Raw genomic sequence first — 16,689 nt, 5'->3', positions numbered from 1 at the left:
TTTAAGTATAAGGAAATATTCATTTCTGTTCATTTAAATATAAGGAAATATTCACTTCAGTTCATATAAGTATGAGGAAATATTCACTTCAGTTCATATAAGTATGAGGAAATATTCACTTCAGTTCATTTAAGTATAAGGAAATATTCACCAGTTTATTTATGAGGAAATATTCATTTCAGTTCATTTAAGTATAAGGAAATATTCACCAGTTTATTTATGAGGAAATATTCATTTCAGTTCATTTAAGTATGAGAAAATATTCATTTCAGTTCATTTAAGTATGAGAAAATATTCACTTCAGTTCATTTAAGTATAAGGAAATATTCACCAGTTTATTTATGAGGAAATATTCATTTCAGTTCATTTAAGTATAAGGAAATATTCATTTCAGTTCATTTAAGTATAAGGAAATATTCATTTCTGTTCATTTAAATATAAGGAAATATTCACTTCAGTTCATATAAGTATGAGGAAATATTCACTTCAGTTCATTTAGGTGTGAAGAAATATTAACTTAAGTTCATTTATGTGTAACTTTTTAAATGTGAGGAAATATTTTTTTCCTGTTTTCTTTGAAATGAGCTGGAATTTAACTGATGTGATGTACTACCATATTGTGTTTAAATTTTAGTGCTCTTCCACCGATAATCGAACCTGAGACTTCCGTGCCTCAAATGCGTCTGCGCTAGCTACTAGATCAACGGGTAGGGCTTTCACGAAGTAAGGGGACATTTGTTAATAAGTAAATTTGTAGAAGATATCAGTAACATCTAACTATTAAAATTCCAGCTTTTTTTAAAAAAAAAAAATAAAACAGGAAAAAATCCCTATGTACGAATGAACTGGGAGAAAAAAAGACAAGTATTCAAAATTATTACGGAAAGCAAAATTATCTGAAAGAGAGAACTTTAGGTACAGAAAAAAAAAATCCATAGAACTATTTCACAAAATTCATACTTCTTTGGTAAATGTGGCAAAAGTACTTTTATAACAATATCACTAATTACACCTTTTTCCCCCCCTTTTGTTTCACCATGCACGTAAAGACTGATGATGGTGTATCTGTTGCGCCACCGTTACTGGCTGCTGAGCAGCAACGTCAATTCCTGAAGACGCCACTGAATAGTTCTGTCCAGATGCAACCATCTGTTGTGGCGTTGTTATACTCTCCTGAGGTCTTGCGTAACCATTTTGGTGATGATATTGCGCTGGATACGCTGGTGGAGGCATGTTGTAGTGGTTTGGCGTTGTGTACGTCGTCGGCGTGAGTGGTTGCGACGTAGAACAAGGTTTGCCCTCACGCACTAGCACTGGCACTGACACACGACGTGGAGTTTGTAGTCCTGATGCACTCAGTTGCAGTGTTTTGTCCTGGCGCTGGCGTTTACATTTGTATCGGCGATTTTGAAACCAGATTTTTACTTGTGTTGACGTCAATTTTAGCATTTGTGCAAGATGTTCTCTTTCTGGTGCCGACAGATAGCGCTGCTGTTTAAATCTTCGTTCGAGTTCGTATACTTGAGCCTTAATAGATAAAAAAAATAAATAAATATTAATACATAAATTGTAGGAAAAATAATTAACGTTATAATGTGAACAAAAATACGTATAAAATACTTAAGTTTACAAATAATGCCTGAGACTGAGCATGACACTAAATTTTTAATGAACGTTCTAATTCTTACATCACTGGCTAAGAAGTCGGCATAATTTATTGAACGTCTATATCTGATGGGAATTGAAGTACAAAAGCAAAATAAGTAAAGATCACTGACGAATCCACGGAGACGGCAGTGAGAACAAACGTCCCCGCAAAGGCTACGTTGTTATTGGTTTATATAGAGGGTGGGTCAAAAGTAGATATACACCCGTGCATTGATCAAGTATAACATTCTAGTTTATGGGTTTATTTGCTTCGACTCTTCCGAGCTTAAAATGTAAGTAAAAACACATTAAGAACAAGTACGAGGGGATGCTGGGAAGTCCTTAGCTTTGTCCCCTTCCGATATTTATAATGTTTGTTTTTTATTTGAAAGCTACATGTGCCTATATGTTTGTGACGAAATATTAAAACATTGGTACTAAGGAAAGTTTTTTTTTTTTTTTTTTTTTTTTTTTTTTTTTTTTTTTTTTAGGTGAGTGCTTGAGATGGCAGGCCAGCTCAACAAGTTTAACGATGTTGAGAGTCGAGCGGTGATGAAGTTCCTCTTCCTCCAGGGGAAATCTGCATTGACGATCCATGGTAAGATGCAACAAACATTGGGGGTCCATGCGCCTTGTTATGCCACAGTGAAGAACTGGGTTGTGATATTTAATACAGGCCATTTTGGCACTGAAGATGACCCCCGCCCTGGGAGACCATCCATAGTGATTGTGCCAGAAATCATTGAACAGGTTCATGAAATTATTCTCACAGACAGACGAATTTCTGCTAAAAGTATAGCAGAGGACCTAGGTATATCCTGTGAACGCGTTGGTGTCATTATTCGCGATCATTTGCACATGAACAAACTTTCTGCCAAATGGGTGCCGAAATGTTTGCAAGCCGATCAAAAGCGTGCAAGAGTGTTTGCTTCCAAAGAGGTTTTGAGCCGTTTTGAGCAGGAAGGGATGAATTTTGTGGAACGTTTGGTCACGGAGGATGAAACATGGATCAATTTATATGGTCCAGAGACAAAGGAACAATCAAAAGAGTGGCGTCACAGTGGTTCACCGAGGCCAAAAAAGTTTCGTGTGCAAAAATCAAGTTCAAAGGTTCTTGCCAGTGTTTTTTGGGATAAGAATGGGGTCAGGGGCGGATCCAGGAAGGGGGGCGATCGGGGCGATCGCCCCCCAGAAGAGGAAACTTTCTTATTTTATATATATAAATAAAACCCATCCCAAAGTTTGAAGCCCTTAAAAGTAGCAGTATGACAAAACACCGCCCCCCCAGAAGTCGGTCCTGGATCCGCCCCTGGATGGGGTAATCTTTGTTGATTATCTAGAACAAGGTAACACCATAACCGGAGCTTACTATGCATCATTACTGGAAAGGCTTCACTCAGAGCTGAAGCAAAAATGCTGTGGAAAGTTGTTCCGAAAAGTTGTCTACCTTCAAGACAACGCATCTCCTCACAAGAGCAATGTTGCGATGCAAAAATTGGCTAGCTTAGGGTTTGAAAACTTGCACCACCCACCATATTCACCTGACCTGGCCCCATCAGACTACCACCTATCCCCAAATTTAAAGAAACACTTGAAGGGGCAAAAATTCGCCACCATTTCTGAAGCTATTACAGCAGTAAACTCATGGTTTGACACCCAACCAAAAGAGTTTTATTTAGAGGGCCTCAATAAATTGCAGGCCCGAAGCAAAAAATGCATCGAATTGAAGGGAGAGTATGTTGAATAAATCCATCAAAAAAATTTAATTTTGTCTTATTTTTCTTAGTAAAGCTAAGAACTTATCAGCACCCCCTCGTAATAAAGAAACTAAGTTTACCTGATGTATAACAATAAATAATGATATAAAATGCAACTCGCTGATCAGTACCGGTATGGTACTGTTATCTACTTTTGGGCCACCCTGTATAAATTATTGCACTATTCTATCTTGATTAGCAGTAAAACTCTATTCCAGGCCTATTATCTTCCAAAAGGAGATCTGCCTCTTCAAGCGACTCTACTGGATCCGCCAGTGCTAAAGATCCCTCTACCGACGATAGAGCTACGTTGTGAACCGATAATACTTTCTCTATCTCACTCCCAAAAATATTGTCCATATCTATTTTCATACACATTTATGATATTACTGCTTGACATTCAAAAACAAACAACCTGCAGACCTAAAAAGTGGCGAATTTCTGTCAGATTTTGGGCTGTATACAGGGTATTTAAAAACAACACCGACAACGTTTGGGAGGTGATTTCTGACACCAAGATACAACAAAAAGTATAGACCACCATGGGTGCACAAATGCTTATTTTTGGAGTTATAGGCTGCCGAAAACATGAAAAAATGAACTTTAAAAATCCATAGCTCCAAAACTATGGGGCATACCATAGTCCAGTCAAGCCCTCACTTAGAAACTAGTATGTGCCCTATCCAAATATCCGTGTTTCAGAATCTTGCGATACTTCCGTAACAATGTTTATAGCGGTAGTTGGTGAGTACTTCTTATTATATGCAAATAGCAAAGCTACCTCTATTTAAAAAATGCTCAGTGAGTACCTTAGGACTCTGAAACATATATTTTTGGATAGCGTACGTATTAGTTCGTAAGTGAAGTGTTGACCCGACTACGGTAGGGCCCATAGTTTTGAAGTTATGGACCTTTAAAGTTCAATTTTTCATGTTCTCGGACGCCTATAACTCCGGAAGGAAGCATTTGTGCACACAAGTTGGTCTATACTTTTCGTCTTATCTTGGTGTCAGGAATCACTTCTCAAACGTTGTCGGTATTATTTTGAAACACGCTGTATATTTAAGAGAAAATGACTTCGTCTACAGTTCTTTAATAAAAGAAAATCCAACAAATAAATGATAAAATGAGAAGGAATATGTGTTAGCAAGTGCAACCAAGACTCAACTGATTATTGACTACAGTACCGCCGTCAAAACAGAAGTGACGCATCCAGAAAACAATTGTGACAAGCGTGGCAAATTTGAAAATGTGTTCCGAAAGCTATGCCGAAAATCTGAAAGAACCGGATTATCGATAGAAAGATTTTTGAAGGACAACTTGTACTACTTTCGCTGCTGTCAGGCCAATTTATATCAATGATATCGTAAGATAATTTATTTTCATGACAGACGTCAGAATGGGAGAAAATGACTATTCTCAGACTGACACGAGACAGGTATTAATGAAATAAAACTGGGAAAAAGACAGCTGTCACAACCATCAAACCAAATCTCGCTTTACACTTGAGATTGTAATCTATTTCCAGTATTTGAGATTGTAATCTACTTCCAGTTTTGTAATACCGCATAGTAACATACATGTGTAAAATGTCGTCCAATTCCGAATAATTATTGTTTCTATTTGTAAAGATATTAAGACAAATTGTTTTAAAACTTAATGATTACATTTAAGAAGGCGAATACTCATCTTTATATGAAATGAATTAGCTAGGGTCGTTCAAGGTTGACCTGGACTTTTATTTCTTCAGAAGAAACAGATAGCACAAGAATCATCAAACTGTCAGCTTTTCAAAGTATTCTCGGTGCGCGTCGAGGCACCGTTGCCATCGTTGTGGCAGCTCCATGATTCCTTTGGCGTAGAAAGAACTCGCTGGTCGTCGTAGCCACTGGAGAACATTGTTCCGCATTGCTTCATATGCCTTGAATTTCTTCCCTCCCAGATGGTCATTAAGGGGTACAAACAAATGATAATCACTGGGGGCTAAATCTGGACTGTAGGGGGATGGGGCAGAACTTCCCAGCGCATTTCGACCAGAGTGTTTGTTGTCACATTGGCCGTGTGAGGGCGGGCATTGTCATGGAGAAGAATGACATTTCCAGACAACATCTCAGGTCTTTTCTTGCGAATAGACTTTCGTACAGCACCACTCAACAATGTGGAGTACTACTGGGCATTAATTGTGCTCCCCTTAACCAGAAAATCCACATGGATAGCACCCTTCATGACCCAGAAGACACTTGCCATGATCTTTCCAGCGGAAGGCTGCGTTTTTGCTTTTCTTGGGCGGCGGGGAACCTTTATGCCGTTTGTTCACCATACAGTGCTTACAATCCTCTGAAAATCTAAGCTGGTTTAACTTTCTCCTTCAAAAGAAATTTGATTACACACCGCTGCTCCACAGCCACAGACACACTGCTTGCCACCATGTTCGCTGCAACTGCTGAGCATGCGCCAAATAAGTCATGCCGGGCGCTAGTTACTTGGGAAGGAATACATTACGTCGCCCGCAAGTTTCATCATGATCCGGCTATTCATCGATTATTTACGTACGAAAATCCCCGTCAACCTTGAACGACCCTTGTATTAGTATTTCAGTTCAATGTCAATATAACAGTGCTGTCATATCAACATATTTTTTGATTTTACTTGTATAAGTCTTTTTTTTTCTCCTTGAAATATGTTTAAATACAATAAATTTCATATTATGAACTGTTCCTTATTATTTGAGTGGAGTTATTAATTACTATATATATTTATTTTGAAATACAGTAGAGTTTCAAAAACTCGGCCTAATGTGGACTGAAGAGTGGCTGAATTATGGGGAATGAAGTTAATAAAAAAAAGAATAAGTACGAGTGTTTCCTCAGAAAATAGAGTACTGTACTTGTATGTATTGGTTGGTTGAGAATACAATAGAGAATAAACTGCCCAACTATCCTTAAACAAAGGAAAAGCACGTGCTTTATGAAGGCATAGATCCTTTACTATACATGAAAATGGAAATTAATGAACACACACTGTACAGTAATTTACCTAATAAGACAGATCTCAGAAAAATATCCGGCAACAACCTTGAACGGATCTGTGCGCTGGTTTTATTCGCCCTGCCAGTGTGTAGCCGAGTTATTTGCACTGCCGGGTTATCGAGTGCCGGGTTTTAGGGACTCTACCCTATTACGAATTGTGGTACATAGTATATGAATCTTTTCATTTGTTTACCACATGGGCGCCATGATACCATAAAAACCATAAGTGTGTGAGAGTTTTATTTTCACTTAAATCCCTGTGAACGAACGGCCTTTCGTTTTCAAACATCCTGAGTTCGATTTCTGAAGCATGTATTATTTCTTTTGGCGTTTATTTGGTGTTACCTAAATTCCATCATGCTCTTGTTGATTTAATGTAATTAATGAATATCTCCAGATTGTCTCTGAAGTATTTTATTATCATTATAACTTGGTTGATATAATCTGTGTCGTAATTAAGTTGTAGTGATACACATTTTATTTTCTTACGTATAATATACGCAAAATTTAAAATCACTAATTTTTACCTTCATCTACAATTAAAATTGAAATAGCATTGTGTTAATTTTGTGTTTAGATTTTATGTTACTTAACAGCATTTCCTATTCTACCATCATAAATATACTAGATAGATAAATATAGCAAATTCATTCGAAATAAATTTGCTATATTGCGGAAAGTGAATTTTAAGTCAACTCCAAAACATGAGTCAATAATCCTGTAATTCTGATTCGATAGCCACAAATAGTACCACCTTTTCTTTCAAATTTAAGATCTTAGCATAAAAGATTTATTGGATATTCTCCTTGCATTATAGTATTCAATAGTCTACATCACTAAGGGCCAATTACACGAGGAGAAAATTAGAAACATATTTCGTAACAGGCAAATCAAAAATAAAACGGTAGACCTTAATAAACCTAAACATTCAATTATGACAGAAGGGTAAGGGGAAAAAACAAGGAATGTCCATGTGTGTGCTCTTTTGGGCGCTTTGCTCTATCTGTTGGTGACTCTTGGTACTATTTGACTGTATATGCCATGCATGCGTAGATGTAGAAATGCCCATGTAAAAATTGGCAAAAGATTTAACTAACCCTATTCTTTTTACGCGGTTTTCAATATTACAACGCCGTTTTCTTGAAAATGCAATTTTGTGACATTCCTTCTTTTTTCCCCTTACCCTTTGTATGTTGTTATTATTCAAATATTAAAACAAAAGTGTTCAGGACGTGGTAAAAGATTAGCAATTGGTTTTAATAAGAACAATGAAGTTAGACAAATTTTTTAAAGAGTTTGAAGGAAATAATACATACTAAATGTTTATTTTCGGGCCACACGAAACTACTCGTGAGTCATATACGACCTGTGGGCCATTGTTTGGTCATCATAACTCTCTCTCTATATATATATTAGGTTTTACTTGTTAAAGTGGCATACTTTTGCCAACTTGTAACTTTGTTACTGACTATAGTAGTGTAGGCAGGGAAGGACCCTGGACATATCCCTAGTCAAATCGAGCAATTATTCGAAATTTTAACTGAGATTCAAACATAAATTCAAAACGTCCTATCTATGAAATAGACTTCATAGAATACAAATATTTCTTAATTGGATGGAAACTCCTGAAAAGAAAAGTGCAACTTACCATATTAATATGGCGATGGACCACCTTTCGCTCTCAAGACAGCTCTGATACGACGTGGAATGAAGTCATGGAGATCGTGTGTATTACATCAGGGCCAAGCCGTGGAAAATCAGCGCCCGGGGCGACAGTATACGGCGGCGCCCCCATACATATATTCCAAGCAATTTTTCCTATCTTTTTTTCCTTTTTCTCCCGAATTTTTCGCCCCATTACTTCGGCGCCCGAGGCCATCGCCCCGTTCGTTCCCCCCGGCGGCACGGCCTTATATTACATCATTCCGCGTGCAGTGAATCGCTCAGTTCTGTGAGAAAGAAGATGGAGGCGAAAATCTGCGCAAGATCCATGTGTGCAAGCTCTTCAAATATGTTTAGGTCTGGAGATTGAGCAGGCCAATGGAAGTGTCAATTTCATCCCAATTTTCCCTGTTACGTCGTCACAAATCGAGACGTGTGAATGGGTGCATTGTCATCCTGGAATATTACGTTAATACCCAGAAAGACCTCGACTATGAAATGTATATGCCCCCCCCCCCTTAAATAGCAACATAATCATGGGCGGTAATGCGACTGGTAAGTATCAGCACAGAATCCACTGAAAACTAAGATAATGTGGCCTACAGTATCACAGAGCCGCTGCCATATCTTGCAGTTGAGTGGAGACATTGCACTACTTTGCACTCTGTCAAACATAAACACGGTCCGTGGTTTCAAATAAAGCGAACGATGATTTATCCTACCATATCGTATGTTTTCAGTCACCAGTGTCCATGTTGCACTATTGGCGTCATGCTAAAGTCTTACAGTTTCTTCTCAATGCGACATGCAGGCATCTAACCTCACATGTTCTTATCATGTAACTCGTGGTGGACTGTGGAGTCGATACAGGCTGTGAGATGTGTTACATGATTTCTTACATCACTTGCACCGCAGTCGCACGAAGGTTCAGAAAGACATCAGTTTTAATGCTTGGCGGGACTGTTCTGTTCACCTTGTCCCTTTTACTGTGAGTTTGTTCGCCGTCATCAAATGGCTTTACACAACACAATTGTCACTTTTGTCATGCTTGCATCACATAACTGAGCGTTAACAATTCCCTCTCTTTGGAAATCAGAGAGATTTCCCATTTTACACCATCACCATCTGCTCAGTTCACTATAGATATACCACATTGACTTGACACCTAGTCTTCCGTTCCAGGCGCTGCTATCGGCTGAAGGAGTTTCACTCCCTTTCGCTACAGCTCTCATTTAGCAACAGCTGAACTCTTATTGGCTCAACGCGTGGGTGTGTCGAGAGTGGGGTTTTAGTTCGCATTTTTGCCACGGCTCAAGACATTTTGGCAGCACTATAGTCACTGACGTTCTACTGCTTCTCACGTAGTATGAAGTTTGCTCTAACACACCACTACAAACGGCCCGGCGCTGCCAACCCAGACATTTGACGTGTTTCCAACTCCAGATATTTCCATCAAATAATAAGTTATTAATAAATTAATAACACAAGCTTCTTACAATAACTTCAGGAGTCAATTATAAGAGACGAAATGAACTTACTTGTGAAAACAGAACTCTGGGCTTTCTCTTGGTTCTCTGCCGCTGTCCGTCTTGTTGACCCTTTTTACTAGCGTCTGTCTTCCCAGAAGGTGGACTCCCTATTACGAAAGTAAAACATGTCACATCCTACATTAGTGCAACAGAATAAGTAACACAAACTACAAATATACATATATACATTCTAAGAAAAATATCTAAATTACTGATTTCATAATTCTAATTTTGTGTTTTTTTCTAAACCGAAAATTAAGTTACTGTTTTATCTACTGTGTGTTCGAGGTGAAAAAATTCATCACAGTTGTTAAAACTATACTAAAAACATAAGTGCTCTAGCTCACAAAACATTATATCTTTTTTAAAAAAAAATCAATACCGTGAAGATTAAAGAGAATGTATTGTTACCAGATCTTAGTTCAGAATATTTAACCATTAAATCTCAATCTGATCATAATGTATATCTGAAGCAGGCCCGTGCTGGCCCACCGGGACACCGGGACATGTCCCGGTGCGCCCTCCGAAACATCACATTATAAATAAAGGTACGAGTTTTTTGTATAATAAATTCTTACAGTTGTTATTGGTAAAGAACCTGTGATAAGTACACTGCGCCCTTTATATAAGGCGCCCTTGCGAAACCAGGTCAAGCATAAACGGTTTTATTTCTTCTTCTGTATGGCACAGTTCTGTACAATGAATACATCCTTTTACTGTTGGTAAAGAACCTGTGAAGGGTACACTGCGCCCTTTATGTAAGGCGCCCTTACGAAACCACATCAAATATAACCGGTTTTATTTATTCTTCTGTATGGCACAGTTCTGTACAATGAATACATACTTTTACTGTTGATTAAGACTCATTTGAAGGGTACAGTACGCCCTGCAAAATATCACTTTATATATTAGTGACTTTAGTTGTTCTGTGGCATACCATTTCAGTATAGTAAATTCATATAGTGACTTAGTAAAGAACCTGCGAAGGGTATAGTTCACCCTTATAAAAGACGGCCTACGAAATATCATATTACATTTTTTTTAAAATTCTTCTGTGTACTAGTTTTGTATTACGCATTCATACAGTTGCTATTGAGGGAGAACAGGTAAAGAGCACAATCGGGATATACATAGTCCGATGGAATTGCTGTATAACAGAATAGGAAGTGATGCGTTCAACGTTAGAGGGTTATGTCTAGGTACTCACGGTCGAATAAAAGTGTAGACGTTGGTGTTTAAGTAAAATTGTTTGTGTTAATCTGTACGTGCCTGCGCAATGGCAGATTACGCTACCCTTGAGCTGGCAGATATGCACCTCATTTATGAAGAGGCAAAAGAAATAGCCCAGAGGCGATTCGTTTATATCGTGACCGTCGCCCTCAAAGGAGACTAATTTTTCTTGTATTTTTTCCACGCGTCCATATTCGCATTCGAGAGATAAGGTCTCTTCAATTTTCCCTACGTGAAATCGGATCGACCGTCCTGAAACTAGCAATAGTCAAGTGTAGGGCGTAAAAGTCCACATGCAACTGTAGTGAAGGATCAGCAGGAGAGATTTAATACGAGCGTGCTGTGCAGTATGGTGGATAATTTTGTGGTAGAACCTTATTTATTACGGACTCGTCTGTGTGGGAGGATGTATTTTTTTATTTTTACGTAATGTTCTCCCGAAACTGTTAGAACTTATGCCCTAGAACATAAAACAGCAGATGTGATTCCAACATAACAGAACACCTGCACATTTTAACAAAACTATGCAGACCTACCTAAATGAAACATTCCAGATCTTTGGACTGGGGAGAAGGATCCCATGCCGTAAGCGTCGGTGGACCACCGATGGGCACCTAGCGACATCTCCCGATCCGCGGTGGCCCCACTTCCGTTTTGAAAATTATACCACCTGCGGCCCACCAGCGATAGAAACGCGACGAAACGCCAATGAACCACAAAATTTCTCCACAAAATATGTTAAATCGTCTATATGAATAATTTGTTTAAGTTTAGGTGATTTTAAAAAAAACACTAAAAAAGTATTAAAACAAAGTACCTGGGGAGCGGTAGAGCCATCAACCTTTGGATTAGTCGCTTCGCATGCTTCCGACCTGGCCACGGAGGCGAAGAAGATTACGCCGCTTGTAGAGGGATAAATGTTAGAGGTCTTTTTAATTTGGCTAATCAGAGTGCTCCTTTAACAGTGTATATTCTATTATAACCGTTTGGGATCAGATAAAAAGCGTTCGCCATGTAATTTTATAATAAAATGATGCTTTTATATTTAATTTATTTCATGGTTCTCCCATATTCACTTTCAAATAATCGGTGACAGTTGTTATCTAAATTCATACAAATGTACGCACTTATCTCAAGATTTTTCACTTCATGGTGCTGAGGCAGGAGTTACTCTTGGCCCTAGAGCTCACTTTAGGAACAATTCGTCAGGGAAAAATAATATATAATAATAACCGCATGCAGATGACTGGCGATAGCTCGTGTTGGTCCCTTCGCGATTCTCCGTGACGAATCGAAGGACCGCGGGCCAAAATGAAGTCCTCGCTGCTATGCGGTGTAACTCCAACACCCGACTCTAGATATCTCTTTCGAAAAGACGAAAGCCTGCCGCCAGTGGCACACTAGTGGGAGTCCTTCGACGCGTCGCTATATCGACGATCGACATTTACTGGCAAGTGGGCCACTAGGTGTTGGTGACTTTTACGGCATGGGGATATGTGTTATGACGACCTTGTTCACAACACCTCACACCCCTTTGATTCCTTTTTAAGGGGGTGATTGAAACGCGTTTTGTATGCAACACCAGCTACGACAGCCGAAGAACTTGTTGCTCGAATTAATATAGCTGCGGCAGTCATCTCGGAAATTTCAGGTGTGTTTCACCGCATGCAGAAAAATTTTCTTCGCCGATATCATCTTTGCAATACGGTCAATGGTCCACAATATCAAACTGTGAACTCTTATTATTCACACCTGTCTCGTGTACACATACTCCATTGCACAAATGCTGTACAAGGTACCTATGAGTATTTTATCGTTATACTACTTTGTACAGAACAGAATAAATAGTTTGAAACTGTATTTCTTTGTATCATTGTGCAACACATGCAACAGCTTGTGTTTCGTCGAGTTTCATTGCTTCTGTGCTTGGAGTTTTTATCTTTCACCGAATTACGTATTACAAGGAGGAAATCTTTTAATACAGCTTACTTTCGCCCTAATTGTGTTGACATAATTTGTGACAAATCACTGTTATGATATGAAGAACCCCTTGTACTCTCGTTCATCATACATGATCTTTGCTGCCTGACTGTCTTATGCACAGTCGTTATAAACCTAATCTGGATCAAAGTTATTTTTTCTATTTTCGCACACTCTTACTTTGGACAGGAAGGAGTTAATTTGTCATCCGTTACCATTAGCCTAAGATATAACTGCGATGCGTTAAATACTTCTTTTCATTTAAACTCTTCATCCGAGAGTTTATTTTGTGATGAGACAAAATAGCTCAATCACACATGCTCTTTCGAACTCTAAGTGTTCTAATTTGAACTCTGTACTATAACTTTTGATTGTTGAAATCTCGTACTTGATTGTTGTACATTTCCTCATTCAACGTTTGTTAAAATACTGAAAGCCATACTTCAGTTTCTTTGGGAGTCACCCTTGCATTGCCACTGCACTACACACAATTGTACATTAATGGAATCTACAATTAAATATAATGGACATTTTCTTTTGCCCAGTTTCGATCCGACATTTTGTTCCCGAGTATGGCTGTTTTTGCATTTTTCCGAAAATTTTCGGGTGTTCATAGCTCCGATGCATCTCTACACCCAAGTTGGTCTATACTTTCCGTTTAATCTCGGGGACAGGAAACACCTCCGGATGTTTCAGACAGGGACGTACGGAAGGGGGGGACACGGGGGTCCGGACCCCCCCCCGAAATTTCGACTTTTTAAAAATTTAGCCTAATTTTAGGGGCAATTTTAGCAATTTTAATATAAAATAGCTTCATATTTAGTTTGAACCCCCCCCCGAAATAAATTCCTGGGTACGCTACTGGTTTCAGACATTAATTAATTTATAACGCACACACACACACACACACACACACACACACACACACACACATACGCCTATATATATATATATTCACGTTTGTATGGGCGCCCTTTGGTAGTCTTGTCCACCGCCCTCGTTAGTATCCCAGCACGGCCCTGATCTGAAGTATGTAAGTACTTAGTGTATCTCAACGAATATATTTTAAATGTGGATGTACTAGTTTATTTCACGGGTTATCCACCTTCTCCACTGACGTAGTATTATTTATAATAATTATGGAAAATATTAATGTACCAGAAGTCAGCGTTATTGTGGATAAGCATGGTATCTTTGCTGGATAGGTAAAATTAGTCACCTATTGACTTATTTTGTAACTAAAAATTAACTTTTAGTTTTCTAATGTATATTTGCCAACACGAAAACATTTTACAATACGCAGACGACTTTTGCGTCATCCTATATATATATATATATATACAGTGGTGCCCCCCTTATGTCCATGACGCACCCCCCAATTGTCTATCCGTAGGTGTTCTTCCATGAAAAAAACTTTTCGAATAATTTTTACACCCACTCAAACATATTTATATAGATTTTTACCCCCCCCCAATATTTCAATGACGCACTTTGCGTCATAGCCCCCCTCTGTGGGCACCCCTGATATATATATACAGGGTGGGCCATTTTAATTAATCCACGGAAATATCTGAAAAATGATAAAACATAGAAGAAATTTTTGAAGTACATGGTATATATTGCTAAGGGGGAAAACCAATTCCGCCAAAAGTACCCCTCCCCGCCCCCCCTAAATGGGGGTAACGGGGGGTAACTTTGAAATGTCAAATGGGAACATGGGTCGAGTAATACCTCGTTCGAAAGGTCTTGGAAAACTAAGTAACGCTGTACCAAAAGATGTTTCATATTGTGCACCAGTTCCAAAATGGCCGCCATGATATGGTTCGGAAACTCCAGTACCCGTAGTATGAAAACCATGGAAGGTAAATGAATGGAACAAAATTAAAATAGGTGAATATCATAGGGCATATCGAATGATGTAATCCCTGTGATCCCAGTGGTCTCCCTGAAGGGGTCTTGTGGGCTAACTTCAAAATGTCAATATCCGACTGGAGAACGGTTCGGGCGTACGCTTGACCTACCCAATGCTGTTTGGAAGGCAGACTTCATGCATAGAGAATTGGTGCGGATGGCCACAGTTACATGTTGATTAACTATTAGCATTCATGTCATATTGTGAGCTTGAGGGACGAAACGGTGTGTACGTATATCCCCGAAATGCTTTCTGAATAACCAGCACGCATTGCATAAAAGTTTCTTTTTTTTTAGTCACTACACCGTCATCCTTACAAACAAATGTTTCAACCACACCATACCTATTTGTAAGGTTAGCCTTAATTTATGAATTAAAGTAGAGTTCTCGTTTGAACTTTCACTTTACTTTCCACCCCACTCGCATACAGAGCGCAGGGAGAGATTATTTTGCAGGACTTGGATTTCTATACATTATGGCAATTTCACTCTAATATGTTTACCTCTGTTGTATTATTCTCGAGCCTTGGAACGCCTCCGTGGTTTTCCTATTTAATTTTCGTTATTTTCATTTATGTCTAACCGTATTCATGCTATGGGCACTAGACGTTTTCTTAGACACAGTCACCATGTCTTTGGGATCATTTTGAAAACGGTGTCCCATGTCGAAAATTTTCTTACAGAAGCTGTTTGAAATTAATTTGTCTATGTAACGTGATGTTACTCGCTTCAAGCTGCTATTTGAAATTTTCAAGTTGGCCCCGGATACCTTTCGGTTGGCCCTTGGAATCACCCCGACAACACCTCTCGATGTGCCTTACGTCAGTTAGCTACTCCAGTTTTTCTTTTGTTGATTTATCTCCAATCGCTTTCATACTACGGGTACTAAACCTTTTCTCTGGCACGGATACTATGTTTCGGCGGCCTTTTGAGAACACTGCCATTTCACATCAATCGTTTTCTCCTACAATATGTTAGATTTTGCAAGATTTATCGAACGAGGTACCACTCGACTCATGATACTATTTGAAATTTTGAAGTTAGCCCCCAAGACCCCTTTAGGGAGGCCACTGGGATCACAGGGACCACACCGTTCGATATGCCCTATGATATTTACGTATTTCAATTTTGTTCCATTCATTTACCTTCCATGGTTTTCACACTACGGGTACTGGAGTTTCCGAATAATATTATGGCCGCCATTTTGAAACCGGTGCACAATATGGAACATCTTTTGGTACAGCGTTACTTAGTTTTCCAAGACCTTTCGAACGAGGTATTACTCGACCCATGTTCCCATTTGACATTTCAAAGTTACCCCCCGTTACCCCCATTTAGGGGGGCGGGAAGGGGTACTTTTGGCGGAATTGGGTTTCCCCCTTAGGAATATATAACGTGTACTTGAAACATTTCTTGTATGTTTTATTATTTTTCAGATATTTCCGTGGATTAATTAAAATGGCCCACCCTGTATATATATATATATATATATATATATATATATATATATATATAGGATGGCACAAAAGTCGTCACCGTATTGTAAAATGCACTCATGTGGGCAACACATTAATTTATTTTTATTCTTCACAGATCCACGATACACATGGATGAACCATGGATCACTATACTCCCCAGGTCTGGGGAATAATAGTGTCAATGTTTGTGAGAAGCAATTTTGGCTCAGCGTGAATTTCGTCGCCGATTTCATGGGCTTCGGGCACCAATTGGCCAAACGCTGCGACGTCTATCCGCTCACCTCTTGGAAACTGGCTTAAGGTTGGTTTAAAAGGACAAGTTTTGCCGATAGATGTCACTATATTCTTCGTATATATATCGTATTTTTCACGATTTCTCTTATAAATTTCAACCTAAAGATTTCAAATTTTTAAAGAAGGAACTTCATAACCTATCGAAGGCAACAATCCGTGCCGATTTTTTATT

General features: G+C 38.8%; 1 protein-coding gene across 1 annotated transcript in view; it reads right to left on the bottom strand.

Moving 5' to 3' along the window:
* Window positions 1–309: 309 nt before the first annotated feature.
* Window positions 310–16,689, bottom strand: part of LOC145689592 (homeobox protein Nkx-2.5-like) — a 40,223-nt gene continuing 23,843 nt past the window's right edge. Inside the window, exons 2-3 of the mRNA XM_081763771.1 lie at window positions 9,634–9,759; window positions 310–1,527 (exon numbers count right to left, since the gene is read on the bottom strand). Coding sequence (XP_081619897.1) covers window positions 1,033–1,527; window positions 9,634–9,759 — 621 coding nt within the window. The 3' untranslated portion in view covers window positions 310–1,032. The remainder of the gene's footprint in view (window positions 1,528–9,633; window positions 9,760–16,689) is intronic.

This window comes from Thermobia domestica, chromosome 7 (genome assembly GCF_964235325.1).
Source record: "Thermobia domestica chromosome 7, izTheDome1.hap1.1, whole genome shotgun sequence".
NCBI classification, from domain to species: Eukaryota; Metazoa; Arthropoda; class Insecta; order Zygentoma; family Lepismatidae; genus Thermobia; species Thermobia domestica.
This window is presented reverse-complemented; position numbering and strand designations above follow the sequence as displayed.